The sequence below is a fragment of the Pelobates fuscus genome, chromosome 5, assembly GCF_036172605.1.
Source record: "Pelobates fuscus isolate aPelFus1 chromosome 5, aPelFus1.pri, whole genome shotgun sequence".
NCBI lineage: Eukaryota > Metazoa > Chordata > Amphibia > Anura > Pelobatidae > Pelobates > Pelobates fuscus.
In genome coordinates, this window is record NC_086321.1 from 108,002,310 (window position 1) to 108,027,149 (window position 24,840).

The following is a 24,840-nucleotide window of genomic DNA, read 5'->3' on the forward strand; positions in this document are numbered from 1 at the left end:
CAGGTCCAGGACACTCCCATACAAAATCAGATAATCCATCCTCTGTGCCTAGGAGATAATTGGATCAGGAACTGTATTAATCTAATCCAATTATCAAACACTTTTTCCCAAACACCCCAAAAGTACCCTAAAAATAAATAAAACAAAACCCCAGAAAAGTTACATCTCCTGATAGCCCTGATCTGGTTGACCAACATATCCAAAAATCACCCAGATCAGTTCAGGAGTTCATTTATTTGACCGACCGCATGCATGGTCCTATGCCCAAAACAGTTCCAGAGAATCAGGGCTTGCAGTTGGTCTATTTCGGTAGTTTAAAAAAGTGAACAAACTACCGAACGGAATCCATAGTTCTACCCTGGAGTTTGTTCACTTTATTCAGGCGACTGATTCCAGCGAATGGTGTCTTCCCAAGTGTTATAAAACAGTATCCGAAAATAGTTCCATGAACTTGACGAACAAACACCGCTGCCTGTGTTCATGCGAACAATATGGCCGCCACCTCGTGGTTGTCAAAAGGAATTGCGGCCACCCAGACGAACACTTTGAACACTGAGGTGGAAATAGCTTTACAAGCTCCAGTGTGGTCTCCGGTTCGTGCAGGTGTTCGGTTCCTGAACCATATAGTCTAAGTACACAAACGGAAACTTTTATATTACAGTTTACAGGGTCCATAGTGTGTGCAGGAGGCTGGCAAGCAGGCTCCTCCAGGAACTCGTGGCAAACTCCCTTGAAAAAGAGTTTGTCACAGTGGTGCTGCCGTTAAAAAAACAAAATATATACAACATGCGAGTTAAGGAACAGAATATGGGATCTTAACATACCAACTGCAATACTCGTGATACTCTCCTAAATATATAAATATATAAGCTTTCCAGTGGTCACCTACTTAGAAATGTATGTTCCAGGTATGCACCCAATTCTCTCCCCCTTTTTTTTTTCTTTTTTCTGTGCCGACTTTTATTTTTCAACCATTTGGGAGCAATTGAAAAAACTGGAACAAAGAGAGAGAACACTGTCCTAAAGAATGAAAACACAATAGTGAATATTGGTATCACAAGGGACGTTCCCAACGTCAAGTGTCACAATTATTCAAAATAATGTGCTCTAGAATATAAAACGTTTAAAAATCAATATTTTAACCCCTTAAGACCGGAGGGCGTACTATTACGTCCTTTTAAAAGCGGCTCTAAACGCCGCCGGACGTAATAGTACGCCCTCCGGTTTTTAGTAACTTACCCGGTCGCTGGCGGTCCCACGCCGGCGATCGCGGTTCGGGGGACTCCCAGGGAGCCCCCCGCGGCACGTCCGCCCTCCAGGAGCCCTCCCGGCCATGTGAGAGTGAGGTCCTTGCGAGGACCTCACAATCACATGGCCGGTATAGCTGCCTGCTGCATTGCCAGCAGGGGGACCAACTGTAATGACAGTTGGTCCCCCTGCTGGCTGAAAATCAAATAAAAATGTTTTAAAACAGTGTAAAAATAAATAAATTATATACTTAGATCATATATATATATTATATATATATATATATGATCTAAGTATATATATATACACATATACACATACACCGTCTAGGTGTATTTTAATATTAATATATATATAATTATATATATATATATTAATATCAAATTACACGTAGACTGATACTGATTAAATATATATATAATTATTGTTATATATATATATATTTATAAATAATATAAAAAAAATTTATATGTAAATACGTAAAAAAATTAAATAAAAAAAATAATTAAAAATAAAATATTAAAAAATATATAGATGTGTTTTATTTCGTTCTAACTGTATTCTGATATTAATATATATATATTTATATCAAAATACACTTATAACGAAATAATATATATATCTATATACATAAATATATACGTATATATCACTATATATATACCTATATATAAATAAAAATATTAAAAAATATATATATATATATACGTATATATACACATATGTATATATATACATATATTAATTCTACACATATATTTATGTAATAATTTTACATACGTAATTAGGTATCCTAATTAATTACAATTAGCGGGACCTGCCTGACCACCCATGCCGAAAGTATAGGGAATTTAATTTGCTAGCACTATATTTAACCCTATAACTTTCCAAGACACCTTAAAACCTGTACATGGGGGGTACTGTTTTACTCGGGAGACTTCGCTGAACACAAATATTAGTGTTTCAAAACAGTAAAATGTATTACAACCATGATATCGCCAGTAAAAGTGACGTTTTTTGCATTTTTCACGCACAAACCGCACTTACAGGGACGATATTATTGCTGCAATACTTTTTACTGTTTTGAAACACAAATATTTGTGTTCAGCGAAGTCTCCTGAGTACAACAGTACCCCTCATGTACAGGTTTTATGGTGTTTTCAAAAATTACAGCGTCAAATATAAGGCTTGTGTTTAATTTTTTTCACATTAAAATTCGCCAGATTGCTTACGTTGCCTTTATGACCCTATGGTAGCCCAAGAATGAAAATTACCCCTATGATGGCATACCATTTGCAATAGTAGACAACCAAAGGTATTGCAAATGGGGTATGTCCAGTCTTTTTTAGTAGCCACTTAGTCACAAACACTGGCCAAAATTGGCGTTTTTTGCATTTTTCACACACAAACAAATACAAACGCTAACTTTGGCCAGTGTTTGTGACCAAATGGCTACTAAAAAAGACTGGACATCGCTTATTTGCAATACCTTGGGTCGTCTACTATTGCAAATGGTATGCCATTATGGGTGTAAATTTATTTCCTGGGCTACTATACAGTCTCAAAGGCAACGTAACCAATCTGGCGAATTTCAATTTCAAATGTAACACGCTATATTTGACCCTGTAACTTCCCAAAACACCATAAAACCTGTACATAGGGGGTACTGTTTTACACGTGAGACTTTGCTGAATACAAATATGTGTATTTTATTGCAGTAAAAGCAAACAGTATTATGACATTGACAGTTAAAATGTCATGAAGAACGAAAAAAATCAAAAAAAATCTTATTTTCTCCCATTTTTTTCATATTAAATTATGTTTCATAGCTAAAAATTTGATATTAAATGAAAGCCCTGTTTCCCCTGAATAAAATGATATATAATAAGGGGGGGTGCATTTAATATGAAAGAGGTGAATTACGGTTGGACAGACATATAGCGCAAATGCCAGGTTTTGTTTACGTTTTGTTTCGTTCACAACTTGTACATTTGGCTGCGGTGTTAAGGGGTTAATGAGTAACAGAAAAACGTTCCTAAGGTAAACTGTCCCCAGTGTATTTAATCCAGTGTATCGTGGCTAACTAGTAGCTGGTAGCCAGAGTAATGGCTATAACACCTATGGAGGCGTGTACCTAGGGGGTGAGGTGGGAAACAGGAAAACAAATGGGGGAGGGTTGGGAGGACAAAAAGACACTAAAGTGTAGCAGAAGATGTGTTGCCACGATAAGTGTGATCCACTACACCAATACTCCCATAATAGTGATTTCCTACTGAGGCTTTGACACTGGCTAATAGTTTGGCTATAAGGTCTGGACCACAGGGATTCTCAGAGGTATATCCTCATCCCGGTCCATCCAGACTACCTGTACTGGAACCGACAAATTATTTGAATGGTTGTCACTACAAGCTTACCATTTTAGTGAGAGATTTAACTATTATGGGAGTATTGGTGTAGTGGATCACTAAATCACTGTTTGTCTAATCTTCATGATGAAGTGTTAAAGTACTAGGATCAAATTCCTACAGTGCAAGATAACTTTGCACAGTTTTAAAAAAAAAAAAAAACCTTTATAAATGCAGCAACAAACTAGAGAGAACCAGTGGTCAAGTTGGTAACTTCTTGCAGATTTTTTCCCTTGGTTTCCAGCATCTGCAGCAAGGGTCCACTGATTCCACTTTCTAGAGCAGTTTTCAGGGAGAAAGTAAATGTAGTAGCTCTGACTGCAAACACATTTATTAGATCTAGCTGATGGATGTATTATACTATGAAAATAAGATTATATGGTAAAAAATACTGTTTTTGTGAAACTGGTAATAAGATAGAACTGATGAAATGCCCATTTGTCAATATTCAAGGAAATATGTCTAAAAAGTGTGTAGTTTTATGGCCAGATTTAGAAGTTTGTGACTGCTATCAAAGGGAATCCAGTGTTCCAGGAATCAAGTGTCAGCACATGGATGTGTTAGGACAGGGAAAGGCAACCTTTGACACCCCAGATGTTGTGGACTATATTTCCATTAATGCTTTTATACCATAATGCTGGCAAAGCATTAGGGGAGATGTAGTCCACAACATCTGGAGTGCTAAAGATTGCCTACCCCTTTGTTTTTATATTGTACAGTGTGCATCCTTATTTTCATATTACCTTGCATTTTCAGGCATTTGGGGAGTACCTGTTTATTTTTATTTATTTTTTTAAATTCTTTATTTTTGTCGTGCACGTAACAACACCAGGCACACAGAGCCGCATCAGCTTCTGTATGCATTTTTCATAGCATTTTGCAATGTAGCAGGTTAATACAGCACGTTTTTTTAAGTTTAAGAACAAGAACATAAAATATCATTCTGTTGATTAATGGTAGGTTGGTATAAACACATCATACTAGACAGGCTTATGATCGATTTCTTTGTTAAAGATTAGTATCAAACTTGCTACATATGTTGCTCCATAACTTATAAAAAATGCGCATTGACTTTGGAAAAAGCCCATAAAATAACAAGAATACTATTGCACAGGAACATATTGCATATCTATACATTAATAGTACATGCCTATCCCTGACATATACCTAAGGTACTTGCTGTCCGATGTGAGTTTTCGTAGAAAATGACGTGCATTAAAGCAAGACCATTAGCCCAGTCTAATTAAATACCTAACTTGCCCATATGCGACATTGGGGGAGTACCTGTTTAGGTTTGCACCTTAAAGGGACACTCCAGGCACCCAGACCACTTCTGCTCATTGGAGTGGTCTGGGTGCCAACTCCCACTACTCTTAACCCTGCAAGTGCAATTATTGCAGTTTTTCATAAACTGCAATAATTACCTTGCAGGGTTAACTCCACCTCTAGTGGCTGTCTACTAGACAGCCACTAGAGGTCACTGCCTGGTCCATAGCACAGGAAACCTGTGCTAGAGTGTCGCTGGACGTCCTCACGCTGTGTGAGGACCTCCAGCGTCGCTTAAAACCCCATAGGAAAGCATTGAAATTATTTTTCAATGCTTTCCTATGGGGAGACGTAATGCGCATGCGTGGCATTGCCGCGCATGCGCATTAGGTCTCCTCGGCCGGTGGGCGGGATCAGTCTCGCCCACCGGCCTACGCAATGGACAGGAGGAGCGTCGCGAAGGAGGAGACAGCGGCGAGGGACATCGCCACTGCCTCAGGTAAGTGACTGAAGGGGCTTTCACCCCTTCAGTAACCGGGGATTGGGGGGTGGGAGGGAAAGGGACCCTCCAGTGCCAGGAAAACAGATCGTTTTCCTGGCACTGGAGTCTCCCTTTAAAGTAAGTGTGTGTGTGTGTGTGTTATACACTCCATGCTACATTTTATTGTAGATGATATTATGTTGCCACAAATTACTGGCTGTTTTTATAATTGCAGTATTATGAAGTGAAGCTGCCGGCACCCCAGACAAAATGCGAATGTGTGTGATTTTTATGAATGTGTTAATAGGCTCTCTATACAGGGCTGCATAGAGCTCATCAGTCAGTATGGGTCCACTCAAAATGGCCCCAGCTGACTTACAGGAGCCTCAGGTATCCATTGATACCTGGGGTTGGTGATGTGAACAGGGATTTAACCCTACTCACAGCGTGATCTTTTAATAGGCATTTAATAGAACATTTTGAGCATTAAATGAGGCCTTATTCATATGTCAACAAATACAGAGAATGAATCAGGAGTGGAGCAGATAGGAGCATGTTAGCGATAGCCCAGCAAAGGGGTCCAACAATGGGTTGTCATACTTGTGAACATGCGCTCTTTTAGATTTTTACTTCACGTTATGCAGATTCTATCCACCACCATTCAGGACAGTTGGCAGCTGATTCCATTGGTTATTTCCTTTAATACCACCGCCATTCTCTTTATTCCTCATCCCACTTCTGAGTACCTCCCACCCAAGCATTCAGTCACTCTATGAATCATTTCTCGTACATGACAAAGTATTATTTGTCCAGTAGTGTGTGTTTGAAACACAATAACATGGACATCATTGTTCACATATTCAGAAAACATGTGACCTGTTAATTTAGTGATTAATGTTTCCTTGTTTGCTATCTTGCCAAGATTAGGAAATGAAAACTGCTGACACCTACTGCTGTTTCCTTTTCATTTTAGCATTCCCAAAAAACAGTCATCAACTTTTTAAACATTGTAAATACATATGTGAACAAGTTTTTTTTAAATTTTTTTTTATATATTATTAACACATCTTTTCTTTCTTTGTGTGTGTGGTTTTTTTTTTTTTCCTATTCTTTTTCCAGTCCAGTCCGTCTTCTCCTGAGCCAGCAAGCCTTCCTACAGAAGATATCAGTACAAATTCAAACGGTCCAAAGCCTGCTGAAATAATCCTAAGTGATGACAGGGAAGACCTTTTTGCTGGTATGGATTTCTTTAGTACATTTGTGGGGGAGTTAATATCAATAATTTTTGCAATGCTGATTGAACATATTACTATAAAAGTGAAGAAGTTGATGTTCCCATTGTACCAGTTAATGTAATGCACACTGAAATACTAGGCCATATAACACCCTTGGTTTGTTATGAAATACATAATGATTCTTTAAATAGGTGAAATGGGAATCAAATGTCCCAAAAATGAACTCTGCCAGCTGTAAACAGCATGGTTTGCTTTCACACACCTGATGTGTTAATGAGGGCAATTTTAGACAGTTAGATAGAAAGTTTATTTTTTGTTTTGTTATATGGTTTTTGGAGATACTTTCACTGTTAAACTGATTTACCCTTTTTGGACCTATTTGTCTACTTGTATCCTACTCTATTGTGGGTTACCCCCACCTGAAGACTCTCTAACGGCAATTTTAGTATTCATTTTTTAAAAAAATAACTAAAAAAAAAGGGGGGGCTATTACCTCACTTTAACATTTTTTTTACATATGATTTGAGTACAGTTGTCATTATTTAAGTTTGCTGATGGGGGAGGCTGTATGATAGATAGAAAGGGAAGGTATAGTGGCATGATTGCCAGCATTATTGTTCGCACTGTCTACATTCAATAAGGGCATTTAGGTAGCTTTTTTCCTTGTTCTACACTCCTACTACGGAGAGCCTGTAACTTTTATATTTATATAGCCTAGTACAAGCTTTCTGTCAGACTTGGGTTATTTTGTTACACTTTGCCATTTCCACCTGGTATATCACCAGAAAAGAGGTCTGTTTTTTTTTTAGTTTAATTTAATTTAATTCATTGAGACCTTTGTGTTTTTTTTTTTTTTTTTGGTTTTTTTTTTCGGGATTAAGGGATACCTTTTGTATAAGACCCTGATAAATTGTTTGCAATTAATTTGGGCTTGTTCGATTCACAGGGATTGTGTACTCCCTCGTTACCTGACCCCCATCATGCATCATAGCCTCAGGGATTTTTAATGTGCAGTTAATTGTCTTTTACTTTTGTTTAAATTAGATACTCAATAAAGTTTATTTTTTTTTGTTAAATCATTTTCGGAGAGACTTCCACTGTTACTCGTATACCCTTTTTGAACTTTTTTTGTCTACTTGTAGCATACAGTTTTCGATAGCTGACATTTTCTTTTCATTAATCCGTTTACAGCAGTATATATACTGTTATGTATTAGAGCTATATGGTTAAGCCTTTGTTACCTCTTGTAGTAGCAGTTCTTCTGTGTAAAGGTAGACCTACTAGAAATTATCTCTTTTCTTTGGTTTATTTAAATTAAATATATTCTTTGACATACAGGAAAAAAAAAAACAGATTCAACATCCTGCTATTAGCTCTCTTACCTAAACTATAACAATTACTTCAGGTTTCTCTATGTTTGGTTTTTAGAAGCAACAGATGAAGTCTCATTGGACAGTCCTGAGAGAGAGCTAATCCTTTCATCAGAACCTAGTCCTGCCATTACACCTGTAACACCTACATCACTCATAACTCCACGAATGGAATCTATTAGTATATCTGCCCCAGTAATATATGACCGATCAAGAGATGAGGTAAATATTATTTAATCTACAATATTGGTAGACATTTTTTATTTATTTTTTTAAATAAAAAAATGTTTCCATCAATTTCTCTTTCCTGTCCTGTTCTAATATAGATACAAAGAAAGAGTGATGAAAGTTAATCAGTCTCAATCAGTCTTGATTGAGCTGGCAAACACTGTAGGGTTATTTCACTAAAGCCTAAATTATATTCGATTGCATTTTACACCTACCACTCTCTCCCGTTTTGTGTTTAGTTTTTTTTTGTATTTTTATTATTTTTTGCAAAGTTTAATTTCTTTATATGCCTTGTTTAGAAACATCATCCATAGGTGCATTCACAGCAAATGAGGTAGATATTCATAATGCTGTATTCCGTTTTTAATAGTGTTCTGCCCTGCAGGGTAGCTCTTTTTCTTTAATGTTGAAATGCTCAACTGATGTTTGTGCTACTATGTAATTCCTATTTAAATGAGCACTATGGGGTCAGGAACACAACCATGTATTTCTGACCCTTTAGTGTTAAAACCACCATCTAGCCCTCTTGGCTCCCTCTTGCCTCCCTACATATAGTAAAATCTTACTTGTATTCAAGTCTCTGCCCCTGCCTGCTGACCTCATCAGAAGTCGTGATCTGAACCAATCACAACGCTTCCCCATAGGATTGGCTGAGACTGTAAAGGAGACAGATCAGGGGCAGAGCCAGCACAGGTCAAACACAGCTCTGGCCAATCAGCATCTACTCATAGAGATGTATTGAATCAATGCATCTCTATGAGGAAAGTTCAGTGTTTGCATGCAGTGGATGGAGACCCTGAATGGTAGTGCTGCACATTAGGCAGGACTGCTTAAGGAAGCAGCTTTAGCAGCCATCGAAGGAGTGGCCAGTGGAGTTATCACTAGGCTGCTATGTAAACACTAAAATTTCTCTGAAAAGACCGTGTTTACAGCAAATAGTCTGAAGGGAATGATTCTACTCACCAGAACATATGCAATAAGCTGTAGTTGTTCTGGTGACCAAGATGTTCCTTAAAAAAGCTGAGCATTTTAACAATCGTCAATTGAATGCATCGACATTAATTGAATTTCTAATTCTAGCCTTTTTCTTTTCATTTACACAGATTGAAGAAGAAGCAAATGGAGACTTCTTTGATATTGAAATAGGTGTTTCAGATCCAGAAAAAGTTGGTGAGTTTTTTATTTTTCCTGAGTACTTTCACATGATTCCCTCTTTCTGACAAGTGAAGCTGTGTCTTGGATAATAAACAATATGGCTAATCTGTGTGCTGCAAAGTGTAGCTGTTCTGGTAATGCCATAGTCATGTTTTTTGCAGCTTCAAGTGCCATCTATACTTTGACAGCTAGGCAGGAGAAAATCTAGGTGATTACCGTATTTTTCGCTCCATAAGACGCACTTTTTTTCCCCTCAAAAGTGAGGGGAAATGTCTGTGCGTCTTATGGAGCGAATATGAAGCTTTACTTACCTGTCTTGTAGCGTTTCTCGGCAGCACAGCGCGCACCGCGGTACTGGAACTTGAATTTCATGTTCCAGTTTCCGGTGGGACTGAAAGGAAGTGCGCACTCAGCTCAAGTTCCAGTACCGCGGTGCGCCCTGTGCTGCCGAGAAACGCTACAAGACAGGTAAGTAATTATGGGACAAGGGGAGGGGGACAGTATGGGAGAGAAGAGAAGACTATGGGGAGGGGAGGGGAGGGGGGATGAAGACTGAGGGGAGGGAGGGGGGATGAAGACTGAGGGGAGGGGAGGGGGGATGAAGACTGAGGGGAGGGGAGGGGGGATGAAGACTGAGGGGAGGGGAGGGGGGATGAAGACTATGGGGAGGGGAGGGGGGATGAAGACTATGGGGAGGGGAGGGGGGATGAAGACTATGGGGAGGGGAGGGGGGATGAAGACTATGGGGAGGGGAGGGGGGATGAAGACTATGGGGAGGGGAGGGGGGATGAAGACTATGGGGAGGGGAGGGGGGATGAAGACTATGGGGAGGGGAGGGGGGATGAAGACTATGGGGAGGGGAGGGGAGGGGGGATGAAGACTATGGGGAGGGGAGGGGAGGGGGGATGAAGACTATGGGGAGGGGAGGGGGGATGAAGACTATGGGGAGGGGAGGGGGGATGAAGACTATGGGGAGGGGAGGGGGGATGAAGACTATGGGGAGGGGAGGGGGGATGAAGACTATGGGGAGGGGAGGGGGGATGAAGACTATGGGGAGGGGAGGGGGGATGAAGACTATGGGGAGGGGAGGGGGGATGAAGACTATGGGGAGGGGAGGGGGGATGAAGACTATGGGGAGGGGAGGGGGGATGAAGACTATGGGGAGGGGAGGGGGGATGAAGACTATGGGGAGGGGAGGGGGGATGAAGACTATGGGGAGGGGAGGGGGGATGAAGACTATGGGGAGGGGAGGGGGGATGAAGACTATGGGGAGGGGAGGGGGGATGAAGACTATGGGGAGGGGAGGGGGGATGAAGACTATGGGGAGGGGAGGGGGGATGAAGACTATGGGGAGGGGAGGGGGGATGAAGACTATGGGGAGGGGAGGGGGGATGAAGACTATGGGGAGGGGAGGGGGGATGAAGACTATGGGGAGGGGAGGGGGGATGAAGACTATGGGGAGGGGAGGGGGGATGAAGACTATGGGGAGGGGAGGGGGGATGAAGACTATGGGGAGGGGAGGGGGGATGAAGACTATGGGGAGGGGAGGGGGGATGAAGACTATGGGGAGGGGAGGGGGGATGAAGACTATGGGGAGGGGAGGGGGGATGAAGACTATGGGGAGGGGAGGGGGGATGAAGACTATGGGGAGGGGAGGGGGGATGAAGACTATGGGGAGGGGAGGGGGGATGAAGACTATGGGGAGGGGAGGGGGGATGAAGACTATGGGGAGGGGAGGGGGGATGAAGACTATGGGGAGGGGAGGGGGGATGAAGACTATGGGGAGGGGAGGGGGGATGAAGACTATGGGGAGGGGAGGGGAGGGGGGATGAAGACTATGGGGAGGGGAGGGGAGGGGGGATGAAGACTATGGGGAGGGGAGGGGAGGGGGGATGAAGACTATGGGGAGGGGAGGGGAGGGGGGATGAAGACTATGGGGAGGGGAGGGGAGGGGGGATGAAGACTATGGGGAGGGGAGGGGAGGGGGGATGAAGACTATGGGGAGGGGAGGGGAGGGGGGATGAAGACTATGGGGAGGGGAGGGGAGGGGGGATGAAGACTATGGGGAGGGGAGGGGAGGGGGGATGAAGACTATGGGGAGGGGAGGGGAGGGGGGATGAAGACTATGGGGAGGGGAGGGGAGGGGGGATGAAGACTATGGGGAGGGGAGGGGAGGGGGGATGAAGACTATGGGGAGGGGAGGGGAGGGGGGATGAAGACTATGGGGAGGGGAGGGGAGGGGGGATGAAGACTATGGGGAGGGGAGGGGAGGGGGGATGAAGACTATGGGGAGGGGAGGGGAGGGGGGATGAAGACTATGGGGAGGGGAGGGGAGGGGGGATGAAGACTATGGGGAGGGGAGGGGAGGGGGGATGAAGACTATGGGGAGGGGAGGGGAGGGGGGATGAAGACTATGGGGAGGGGAGGGGGGATGAAGACTATGGGGAGGGGAGGGGGGATGAAGACTATGGGGAGGGGAGGGGGGATGAAGACTATGGGGAGGGGAGGGGGGATGAAGACTATGGGGAGGGGAGGGGGGATGAAGACTATGGGGAGGGGAGGGGGGATGAAGACTATGGGGAGGGGAGGGGAGGGGGGATGAAGACTATGGGGAGGGGAGGGGAGGGGGGATGAAGACTATGGGGAGGGGAGGGGAGGGGGGATGAAGACTATGGGGAGGGGAGGGGAGGGGGGATGAAGACTATGGGGAGGGGAGGGGAGGGGGGATGAAGACTATGGGGAGGGGAGGGGAGGGGGGATGAAGACTATGGGAGGGGAGGGGAGGGGGGATGAAGACTATGGGGAGGGGAGGGGAGGGGGGATGAAGACTATGGGGAGGGGAGGGGAGGGGGGATGAAGACTATGGGGAGGGGAGGGGAGGGGGGATGAAGACTATGGGGAGGGGAGGGGAGGGGGGATGAAGACTATGGGGAGGGGAGGGGAGGGGGGATGAAGACTATGGGGAGGGGAGGGGAGGGGGGATGAAGACTATGGGGAGGGGAGGGGAGGGGGGATGAAGACTATGGGGAGGGGGAGGGGAGGGGGGATGAAGACTATGGGGAGGGGAGGGGAGGGGGGATGAAGACTATGGGGAGGGGAGGGGAGGGGGGATGAAGACTATGGGGAGGGGAGGGGAGGGGGGATGAAGACTATGGGGAGGGGAGGGGAGGGGGGATGAAGACTATGGGGAGGGGAGGGGAGGGGGGATGAAGACTATGGGGAGGGGAGGGGAGGGGGGATGAAGACTATGGGGAGGGGAGGGGAGGGGGGATGAAGACTATGGGGAGGGGAGGGGAGGGGGGATGAAGACTATGGGGAGGGGAGGGAGGGGGGATGAAGACTATGGGAGGGGAGGGGAGGGAGGGGGGATGAAGACTATGGGGAGGGGAGGGGAGGGGAGGGGGGATGAAGACTATGGGGAGGGGAGGGGAGGGGAGGGGGGATGAAGACTATGGGGAGGGGAGGGGAGGGAGGGGGGATGAAGACTATGGGGAGGGGAGGGGAGGGGAGGGGGGATGAAGACTATGGGGAGGGGAGGGGAGGGGAGGGGGGATGAAGACTATGGGGGAGGGGAGGGGGGGAGGGGGGATGAAGACTATGGGGAGGGGAGGGAGGGAGGGGGGATGAAGACTATGGGGAGGGGAGGGGAGGGGGGATGAAGACTATGGGGAGGGAGGGGAGGGGATGAAGACTATGGGGAGGGGAGGGGAGGGGGGATGAAGACTATGGGGAGGGGAGGGGAGGGGGGATGAGGACTATGGGGAGGGGAGGGGAGGGGGGATGAGGACTATGGGGAGGGGAGGGGAGGGGGGATGAGGACTATGGGAGGGGAGGGGAGGGGGGATGAGGACTATGGGGAGGGGAGGGGGGATGAAGACTATGGGGAGGGGGGACACTATGGGACAGGGGAGAAAAAAATTATTCTGAACAAACTGTCCCATAGTAAGAAACACTATGGGACAGTTTGTTCAGAATATATTGTTTTCTGGGTTTCTTCCTCTAAAAACTAGGTGCGTCTTATGGTGAGGTGCGTCTTATGGAGCGAAAAATACGGTAGTTCTTATAAATTTGGTAGTATCACAAGATCTGGTAAATAATTGTGAACTGTGCTGTTCTCACACTCCAATATAAACATATTGCGGTTTGTCTCAATTACTCTGTTAGTTATTTTGTTATGTCTTGTATTTTAGGAGATGGAATGAATGCTTACATGGCGTATAAAGTTTCAACAAAGGTTAGTTCCACCCAATGGCTTTCACTGCCTATACAAAATGCTTTTGATTTTATTAAACTGCCAAAGTTCTATTTCTATTCTTCTTTCTGTTCTATTTTTCAGACTTCTTTGTCCATGTTCAACAAGAAAGAATTCTCTGTTAAGAGACGATTTAGTGACTTCCTTGGGCTACACAGTAAGCTAGCAACAAAATATATGCACATCGGATATATTGTGCCCCCGGCTCCAGAGAAAAGTATTGTGGGTAAGTACAATGTACCGGTGATTCTTGCAGCCAAATGCAGAATATGTTCATACATCAAGTTACAATATCTGCTAAGAGGACAACATGCCTTACTGCCTTTCACTTGTATGCTTTTCCTAAAATAGCTATATGTCCTAATGCTTGTTTTAAACAGGAAGTAGTTTGGATACCTTGCCTCCTTCCTGCAATTTGTTTTAGTTAAACAATACTGGAGAAGGAAGGGAAGCTAAAGGCCATGTCAGAGTAAAGGCATACAAAAAGGAAGGAGCTGGAGGAAGTTAAATTGAAACTGTAGCAAAAAAAAGCTTTTTTTTTTCTGTAAGTTTGTAAAATAACTTTCTTTTTCTACTCACTCTTCACGTGAGTCTTTTTCTGTTTCCGTTGATAAATAACCATACCCCTCACGCTTTCAATGATTTAGAGTTGTATTCTTTCTCTTCCTAGTTATCCTTTAGTGTTGCAGGCCATTTAAGGTTGCTGCCAGATAATATCACTACAATGTCTGCAGTCGTCAGCCACCCTTGTTAATTATTGAAAGTGTTTCTGTGCTATTTGTATTTTAAACTCTTCAGCCTTTTCTCTTAATAATTTTGAGCTTAAATCTATTGACTTGTCAAATTTGTTGTAGTGTTACAATAAACTTTTATCATCTGTTGTGCCCAACTCTTTGCCGCATCCTCACCAAAGTCCTGTTCCTAACAGTGAATTACAGTGGTGGAGATGAATCAGTTACAAGGCAGGACCATCCCTTATCTGGAAATCATAGCATTGCATAAAACTTTGAAAATCATCTTCAACTTCTCTGGCAGACTGATTCAGTATGTGTTCATTTGCTTGGGAGCTTTTGTTTTTGCACAGTCCACTAGGTTATTAAGCTCAATGTGGCACAAAAAAGGCCTGTTCACTTACAGCAGATATACAGCCACAACATACTGCAAACAAAGAATCACTTGCAGAAGAACAAGCAAAAGTGTTGTTCACCTGCCATTCACACAGCTAAGCAGTCATTTTCTTTTTTTCAAATCCCCGAAATACCTCCTGCCACTTTGTGCTAAACACCAGGCAGTTCAGTGAAGTAGCTGCAGGTGCGTGTAATTACCCTGTTTTTGGTAAAACAAGCTAAGGATTGGACTGACATTTTCCTTACACAGTTACTCTAATAGTTGTTTTAAATATTGGCCTACACTCATCTCCACTTCACATCCCAAAGTAAACAAAATAACCACTGCTTAGTAGATACCCCCAGTTAAAACATGCCTGGATTTAATTATGGATGTTTTCATAAGAGATACATCTTGATACCGCTTGCAAAAGCAGCAGAGCCCTTGTCTGAAGGCTTTGGAAGTCCTTCCTAACTTTCTGTGACTGTCCAACCACAGACTTTCCAAGTCAACTGAATGAGTAGTATTTGCAAGTTAGGTGCAGTGGGCAATTGCTGCCGCTGTAGTTTAGATTCATGAGCTAACCAAAAAAGCTAGTAGAAGGACTGGTTGCCTGATTGACAGTATGTGTGTAACAAAGCTAATTTATAGAAATGCCAATTTCTTTTCACATCTGCACTTTTTGTAAAATGAAAAAAAGAGAGCGCACTCTTCACGCATAAAGCAGCACTTCAGTAAGCCAAAGTGCTTTATAGGATTGAAGTGTCCTATTAAATGTATGGCTAGTTTCTCCTGTTCTGTATTTTGGGTCCCTGAGGTGAGTATGCTAATATATATTATTATTATTATTATCCCTATATCAGGGTAGAGATCGTGTAAACACCATCTATAACATTTCCCAGTATTTAAAGAAACAAAAAAGTTATTTTATGATATGCTCTGTTCTATTTTAAATGTATATTAAAATGTATTAAAACCAGTTAAGTTCAGTTTAATTTCTCTGTATTCTATCCCTATATTGACTGTCAGGTGCAAAGGTCAGAATTTATAACGATGATTGACAGGGAGCTAAGACGGAGTGCCCAGTTAAAGGTTAAAAAGGCTGTGGATTTCTAACTTCTTTACCCCTAAGTAACCAATAATTTACCAAAATTTCACATGTGGAAATGCTGAGGATGAATCGCAGAACACTTGGTGTTTTAATTACAGTGATAGATGACATGTCAGGGCTGTCACGATTAGTTGCCTTTTCTGACCCTGCTATTAATGGGTAAAAGAGCGTTCTATGTTGAGCTTTGTAGAAATAGGATAATGGCTGTCTAGATAGACTTCACTACAATGAAACATTAAAGGCTTTCACTTTAGTTAAATATATGTTCCATTTAGTGAAACGTTTTGAATTGAGTTCTTAAGTCAGGCTAAAAATAACTTTTTTTTTTATATTTAAAAGTAATTTTTGCCTTTCTTGGATGGTGACTTATGGGATAAATTTCCCCTGAATACGATTTAGGTAGAAACACTCATAATGCAATGCTTCAGAACTCTCCTCAGTCTAGACCAGGTCCCCAGGTCCTCTAAGAACTTCCTTTAGAAAATTTGCTTGGACCCTTTGGTGGGCTTGCCGCTGCTTTTGTTAATGTGGAAGTCCTCCTGATGTTACAGGCCTATATTAAAGGGATTCTATAGTGCCAGGAAAACAAAGCGGTTTTCCTGGCACTAGAGGTTCCTACAGTGCTCTCCTCCTGCGGTGCTGAAGGGGTTAAAACCCCATTCAGACACTTATCTGAATCCAGTGCCGATGTCCCTTGGCGCTGGGTAAGACTCTGCCCACGATACTCCCCCCGCCGATGTCGGCCAGTGGGGGAGACCTAATGCACATGCTTTCCTGTGGGGATTCCGGTGACGCTGGAAGTCCTCATGCATAGCATGAGGACTTCCAGCGTCATTTAGTCGACCAAAAGTCGCCTAAAGACAGCCACTAGAGCAGGAGTTAACCCTAGCAGATAATTATTGCAGTTTCTCAGAAACTGCAATAATTACCACTGTATGTTTAAAGGACATGGGACATTGAACCCAGACCACTTTAATGAGCTAAAGTGGTCTGGGTGTCTACAGGGGTCCCTTTAAAGCTGTGATTTCTGACCTCATTAGCTTTTTGTCTCCTACTCCAAAATGCTTGTGATTGAATCTATGTGCTACTGATGTGCCCTCTCCTGTCAAGGAGGATGCTGCTCATTATCTGCTAGCTTTGACCATGGCTACTTTTCAGGGTCTGATTCTGGTTCCATCTCTGAGCTCCCTGGTGCCATTCAGGGTATGCTGGAGGAGGATGTGTCATTGGCTATAATGGTTGAGCACGTTCTCCTCTTTTAGGTTCTTGAAGTGATGAAAGATCACCCACTGCAGAGTAGGGATTTAAGGTGCCGGATTAATTCTGCAAACTGCATGTGGCAGGTTTCTGGAATTTTTCTGCTCTTATGTCCTGTGAACAAAAGGAACATACAAATCAGGGATTTCCTTGGTCCTTCCTTTAAATTTAATTAGACTAATTTGGTGTTTTGAAAAGACATCATTCAAAATCTAATTTGAGTTCATGCCACCTATTTGCCTCTGCTTGTAGTTTGTTACATATTGTGTTAAGCTGACAAACACTATTTATGTATTACTGTTTTGTTTTTGTTTTTTTGTTTTTTTTTAAACTTTTCAAGGCATGACTAAAGTTAAAGTTGGAAAAGAAGATTCATCATCAAATGAATTTGTGGAAAAAAGGAGAGCTGCATTAGAAAGGTAACATTTCGCTGATTTTCTCTTTTGTTAGCTTGTCTGTGATTTTTAATTGGTATTGATTGAAAAAAAAAAAAAACAGCTGTCACCAAAAAATTTTATTTCTCTCTATATATATATATATATATATATATATATATATATTAGAAGCAGATTAGGTAAAGTTTATTTTTGGTGACAGAGCTGCTTTCAGTTCTTTATTTTTTTATATGAACCATGTCCGCAAAAGTCACAACATGATCTACACCCCAAAGCTGTTTTGTGTTTGCTGAAGTTGATTTAATGCTTTGTGTGTTGAAAATGTGAACCCATGCTTTTTATGTATTTCTTGTAATTTCATAGGGATGATGTTTCCCTTGTGAGTTGCAGGTTTGAAAACATGATCTACATTTTTAAATTAACAAGTAGGTCATGTGAAATATAGCAAGGGTTGAGCAGGCATTGCACCCTAAAGCACTCCCAACATCTCTCCGTGACTTAATTATCTCCCTCATAAACTACTGGTTAGTTAATGCAAAAGGCGGCCTATAAACCTGACTATGTGGTCACATTGAAGAGTCCTTACAACTATGCCTGCGTAAACCGAGGATACCTTATAAATTATGATGAGACCTGTTTCTAAAATCTGATTTAATGATTGGCACTCTCTGAAGAGATCGATGTACCATAGTGACTGATACTTTATCATGATAGTTATAATCCGACTGTATAGCCTTCTTTCAACTACAGTCATGAGGACCATCGAGGGGTACATTTCAAACATTTGTGGTATAACCTGGAACAAATATAAAAAAATAAAACTACAAATATTTTACGGCCTTTGACCATACCAACCCTTTATCCATACTCTGTTTCCTGGCCATCCACAGACAAAGTTCTTTAAGGTTATTTTTGTTTGTTTTTGTGGTTTTTTTGGGGGGTCCTCTTAACGTATGTTTATTAACATTAATTAACGTGGTTCTTGCATGTTTTGTCTTTTATTTGCCTTTCCTTTCTCTACGTTCTTCTCCAACACTTGCCTTTAATTATACTTTAAAGAAGCACTATAGGGTCAGGAACACAAACATGTATTCCTGACCCTATAGGGTTAAAACCACCATCTAGCCACCCTGGTCCCCTCATGCCCTTAAAAATAGTAAAATCTTACTAGTATTCAAGTCTGCAGGTGAATGCTTTGTCCCCGTTTCCTTTAGACCTGCCCACTGCCTGCTGACTTCAGCAGAAGTGGTAGCCTGACCCAATCACAGTGCTTCCCCATAGGATTGGTTGAGACTGACAAAGAGGCAGATCAGGGGCAGAGCCAGCACAATTCAAACACAGCCCTGGCCAATCAGCATCTCCTCATAGAGATGAATTGAATCAATGCATCTCTATGAGGAAAGTTCAGTGTTCAGCCATCTGAGGAGTGGCCATTGAAGTTATCACTAGGCTGTAATTTAAACACTGCATTTTCTCTGAAACCGTGTTTACAGCAAAAAGCCTGAAGGTAATGATTCTGCTCACCAGAACAAATTCAATAAGCTTGTTGTTCTAGTGACTATAGTGTCTCTTTAAATCCTTGTGCTGCATCTCAATATCTTGGTGTAGACATTTTTTTTTTCTGCCATGTACCCTTTTATGGCATCATTTATTTATTTTTTGTGTGTGTGGTTTTTGTAAGTGTATTTTTCAAATGAACGAGGAACTTTGTTTATGCTCAAAACTAAGGCTACTTAGGGAGAAAAAAAGTAAAAGAAACCAATTCAGACTCAGAGCTATATATAAGCAGATAAGATTGGTGAAAAGCTACCAGATGACTGGACAGCAAACTATTTGAAACTTAATGCTATGGGTCATTTGTATCCTTTTGCCAATAGAACATTTTGTCATACACTTCCAATTCTGTACAAGAAATTGTGAGTTGCTATTCATACAATTTCAGTCAAAAACTGATCAGCTGGTAATTGTCATTTATTGCACACAAAAAGATTGTATGATTTAAAACGTATGAAATTTTCTTGAAATTTTTAAATTCTAGATATCTTCAGCGCACAGTAAAACATCCCACACTGTTACAAGACCCAGATGTGCGACAGTTCTTGGAAAGCAATGAGGTAACTTTTTTTTTTTCCGCATTGTGTATGATCTGATTTTGATCTCTGCAAAAACCTGTAACATTTGGGTTAATACAATGAAATTAAATAGAGACTACAAATATTTTACCCAGGTGCAGTGTGCATGATTTGGACGGGGCTTCTGCATGCCACCACATTTATTTCCTGATGTCATCTAGATGTAGGAAGTAGTCACAAATTACTTTTTAGCTATACTTTTGTTTTTAGTATTTTTTATTCTTGGCCAATACAATTTGTCAATTAAAAGTAAACTTATCTGAAGGTGAACTTGTTATCAATATATTTTGTACCGTTTTATTTGTTGATACTTCATGCACGAATTGGACAGTCACATGTTGGATAGCCCAGATTTTCAAATCATCTTCGGAGGAATGTCTTGGAAAGTAAATTCTTATCCTTACACTCTTTCTTGCCATCTTCCAAAGTAAATCCTGTTTCTTTGTTTCGGAGGTTGCAAAAAAAAAATAAATAAGTAACCAGCATTATTTAGCGTATAAGCTTTGGGACCTCTATTCTCTTGACCTTTACAACCCCTAGTTTTGTTCATCTAAATGTAGATGACCATCAAACGTAAATAGGAATTCTATTTTTTTTAAGTTTTCCACTGGGACAGTGAGGGTAGTAAATCAGAAAAAATGAGTTTACTCTATATTGAAATGTAGGAGAGTGCAGAAAACATAACATCCTTTTATTTGCACTTGGGTGCCCTGCTAAGACTCCAACCATTTAACCGGTTTATTTGCCCTTATTTGTCATTCAATTGCAGCTGCCAAGGGCGGTTAGCACCCAGGCTTTGAGTGGAGCAGGATTATTGAGGATGGTGAACAAGGCTGCGGATGCTGTCAACAAAATGACAATCAAGATGAATGAATCGGATGCTGTAAGAACAGATTTTTTTTGGGGGGTGGGGGATTGCATAATGATGGTCTAACAAGTCTAAACAATTGCATTTTAGGCCTTTATGGGCAGAAAGTAAGATGATTTACGTATTGACTCTTCTGCTCTCTTGACTGACACAGTTGTATGTAAGCTTGTCAACTACTAGAAATCCTAATATAAAATGTTTTTTTTGTTGCTTGATAAATTGGATCTTTTTATTTGTATTCATGGTTAGTGGTTTGAAGAAAAGCAGCAGCAATTTGAGAATCTAGATCAGCAACTCAGGAAGCTGCATGCCAACGTTGAAGCTTTGGTCTGTCACCGCAAAGGTTGGTATTTTCATTATGGTAATTTCCAAAGAGAAGTGGAAAATGTTTTAATTGGATATTCTCATCAATCAATTACTGCTTTGAAAATCAAACACTTGGGACAGTCCCCGAAAAATTAATTTTTTTTAAAGTCCTGATCCAAACGTAAATGCTTTTAGCATTTAATAGAGCAATTAAAAGGTGTGTTTCCATTCTACAAAAGTGTGTGTATACTACATTTTGGATTATAGATTCTGTGGTTTTGATTAGCTACATAAATAAGTACAATACAATGTATATGGCCTGTGGTCTTGACAATTCCCAATCTAGATGGGGGGATGTTGCAAACTAGGAGGAACTTTCATGATGGGATGGCATCCAAGCAGGGGACACAGCAGGTCTTGACATATTTCCCAAGTAACTAGGAGCATGGGTCAACAGATATGATGCACTTAAGTTTTTCTGCCTTTTATCTTTTTTTTGTTGAACATAAGAGACTGTGCCCTGCACTATTTCTTATTCATTCTTCCTGCATTGCCACATACTGTTCATTGTATGTAAACCTATTGACTATACTCTACCCTGTCATACGGACTGTACGGTGAACAAATACACCACGCGGTTACAGACTGTATTATGTGACTTTAGCTATATTTTGCTGGCTTTAAACTTATTGGAATCTTGGAATGTAGAGTAGTTTGGTACTTTTACCCCTAATGAACATAGCAAATAGAAACTTAATGCAATGTTAACGTATCGCTAGCTGTAATATAAAGGTGAAATCACCGTTTTACCCTACACTTTTATGCTAGCTATACATCCCATGTTTTCTATGTTTCAAACATTTTGCTATTTTTAAATGAGAAGACCTTGGTTGTTTTGTATCATTATTATTATTTGGTATTTATATAGCGCCAATATGTTATGCAGTAAAAAACTAGAGTACAAATATTGAACATATATTAATAAAGAAGGAACAATAATCTTACTCATGAGCTTACAATCTTGTAAATACTGTACTTTAATATAAATTACTTAGCAAGATAAATTGTGAGTAAAAGGGGACACAAAAGGTCATTATATGGAGCATTGCTTGCTGTGAAATAATGCAATGAATAAAGGTAGAATGAGGAGGGGCAGGAGGATGGGTAATAATAGCAAAACTTGGTTTGTTTGCTGATGGAATTCAGACGTGAATCTGAAGATGGAAGGAAGTGAAAATCTGTTTAACCCCTTAAGGACCAAACTTCTGGCATAAAAGGGAATCATGACATGTCATGTGTCCTTAAGGGATTAAAAGCTTCAATGCTATTAATAGGATGAACACTGTGACATAGTTTAATATACCAGTCCCATGGTGTTACGTGTACATCATACACACCTAGTGTACTGCTGCATAATGTACCCAATTTATTCTGTGTTACCCCATGCAGTGCTTTAAAGCTGTATATATGATATTGTTCTTGTCTAGAGCTTTCAGCTAACACTGCTGCCTTCGCCAAGAGCGCTGCTATGTTGGGCAATTCTGAGGATCATACAGCCTTGTCGAGGGCCTTATCTCAGCTTGCTGAAGTAGAAGAAAAAATTGACCAGCTTCATCAGGAGCAGGCCTTTGCTGACTTCTATTTGTTTTGTGAACTTCTGAGTGACTACATCAGACTAATTGCTGCTGTAAAAGTAAGTGTTTAGTAAAATTTTGCATACAATCTTATATTTGTCCTACTCTTTCAAAAGAAGCATACTACATTATATGCCCAAGAGCATATGTGGACATGTCACACAGAAAGTGACCCAGGTTTAAACCAAAAATATTACTGCCAATAACTTGCAAAGAGCCTTCCAGAGATGGACACGTCACAGTAAAGACCACAAAGTTCAGCACCAATAAACGTGCTTAAATCACTTTCTGAAATCACTTTCTTATTTGAGACAGCACACATGCAAATAATCAAATACGACCGAAAGATTGACTTTTGTATCATAAATATTTGGTGTACATACTTTTGTTTGATATTTGTGGTTTTGGCACTTGTGGCAGTGTCCCTTTATGGTAGCATCCAGCCCAGCTTTCGGTTAATAGTGAGAGATATTGGACATGCTTTCTGATAGAAGGTTAGACATACCTATTTAAATCTTGGGGGCGGTTGCTTTCACTTAAACGGTGAGTAGGACAATGTAGCATTTAGAATATACAGCCTTGTCACTGTGTCTTGCTCTGTGCAATAGCCTTCCAATGATTTCCTATGGGAGAGCATTGGATTGGTTGAGATCAAGATTGATAATCTTAGCCATGGAGGCGCAGCCTGCTGTGGCAAGACCGGCGCAGCTTGGGAGAAAAGGTGTATATAAAATCACCTTTTCAGCTTGATCAGAGCGGGGCCAGTAACTAAAACAACCACACCAGCATTATAATGTCAGGAATACATGTTTGTATTCCTGACCGTGTAGTGTTCCTTTAAGATGACCCTACTCAATAATGGTTCTTAGTTGACATGGACATATCTAGTAGGGCAGATATTTTACAAACAGACACTGGCATCGTCTGGAGATGCCACGTTTTAAAGTCCATGAACTCTTCAATCCATTGTACTGCCATGCTTGTCTATGGATATGTCAAAGCTATGTGCTGGATTTTATGCACCTATAGCAGCGAGTGAAAACCTGCATGTTTCTAGAGGTCTAGCTGCATGATTTGGATTAACCCCTTTAGTCTGCAGAAATTATGCAGTGAATTCTCTCTGATTTTATTGCTGCTCACAATATCTTTACCATTGTACACTGTGAACCAGCTAATATTAAGCTATGCTGGGTTGGTCCTGGAACCCTTCCCTTAACTTAAACCCAGATTGAAACTGATTGCTATAGGGCTGTGATTTATATTCATTTTGCACTGAACAGTAGACAAATGGCTTTCAGTAGTCTTAATTAGGCTATCTCAAGTGAAATCTATCTATTTGAAAACCATTGGACTGTTCATAAATGCTAAATACTGCAATTGGTTTGCTGTTCAGTTAGCTGAACCTCTACATATGTTTGCTAATTCTGATTGTTTAATACAATATTCCTGTTTTAGACTAGAAAAATTAACTCTAAGGCCTATGACCTCAAATCCCCCCCCCCCCCCCTTGATCTCTAATGCCCCCACTTCTTTGATATGTGCTGACATATAGCTGATGGGTTTTTTTTTTTAAAAATCCATTGCTGCAGAAGTTCATCTGAAAACAAAAAAACGTTACTGGTTTGACTCAATGATTTTTCAATTCATTAGTGTATGTGATGAACCTTCAAGGAATTTCTTGATGTGAATTGAATTCAGTTTAATGATAGTGGCCAAATGTGTTATTGCAAATTCAATGAATTTAGTGAACAGACCCAGTGTGGCTCTAAATGTTAATGTATGGGTTATTAGTTTAGTTGTTAAATAAGCCTTGGTTTACTGATGACCACTTTTGGAAACCTACAATTTAAAGGGTTACTCCAAACAACATGATCACTGATGTTAACTAATGTCATGGTGCTTTGAGTCTTACATCTAGATTTTAAGTTTGAGGGGAAAAAAAATGATCGTTGCTGCTGAAGGTGTAACTTACTAGGGTGTAACTTACTAACAAGATTTTTTGGGATGGGTTATGTTAAACATGTTTATATTGGGTGCCTATCATCAGCATACATTGCCTCCATAGTGAGGTGGAGTGACATCGCCAGAGGATGACCAGGCTTCAGGGAGGCCTCGTGTTGGAAAAATAAACTGGGGTACCATGGCAGCAAGGGTTACTCCAAACAAAATATAGTTTTATTGAAACACTGTTCTTGGTTTAAATAACCCTGTGTTTTCATTCAGGTTTTTTGGTATGGTATAAACCTATCCTAAACATTAGACTACCCACGTGTGGTCAACGTGTGACAACTGTCAATCTGTGGTTTTGAGACTTGGTAACTTTGACTAGTGGTCTTAAAGGATCGCTATAGTGTCAGGAAAACAAACTCGTTTTCCTAACACTATATAAT

General features: G+C 41.4%; 1 protein-coding gene across 1 annotated transcript in view; it reads left to right on the forward strand.

Annotated features, from left to right (window-relative positions):
• Positions 1-24,840, forward strand: part of SNX2 (sorting nexin 2) — a 44,744-nt gene that overhangs the window by 14,164 nt on the left and 5,740 nt on the right. The window contains exons 2-11 of the mRNA XM_063454130.1: positions 6,520-6,637; positions 8,064-8,227; positions 9,337-9,403; positions 13,579-13,622; positions 13,725-13,866; positions 17,456-17,534; positions 19,549-19,624; positions 20,412-20,525; positions 20,760-20,853; positions 22,304-22,509. Coding sequence (XP_063310200.1) covers positions 6,520-6,637; positions 8,064-8,227; positions 9,337-9,403; positions 13,579-13,622; positions 13,725-13,866; positions 17,456-17,534; positions 19,549-19,624; positions 20,412-20,525; positions 20,760-20,853; positions 22,304-22,509 — 1,104 coding nt within the window. The remainder of the gene's footprint in view (positions 1-6,519; positions 6,638-8,063; positions 8,228-9,336; positions 9,404-13,578; positions 13,623-13,724; positions 13,867-17,455; positions 17,535-19,548; positions 19,625-20,411; positions 20,526-20,759; positions 20,854-22,303; positions 22,510-24,840) is intronic.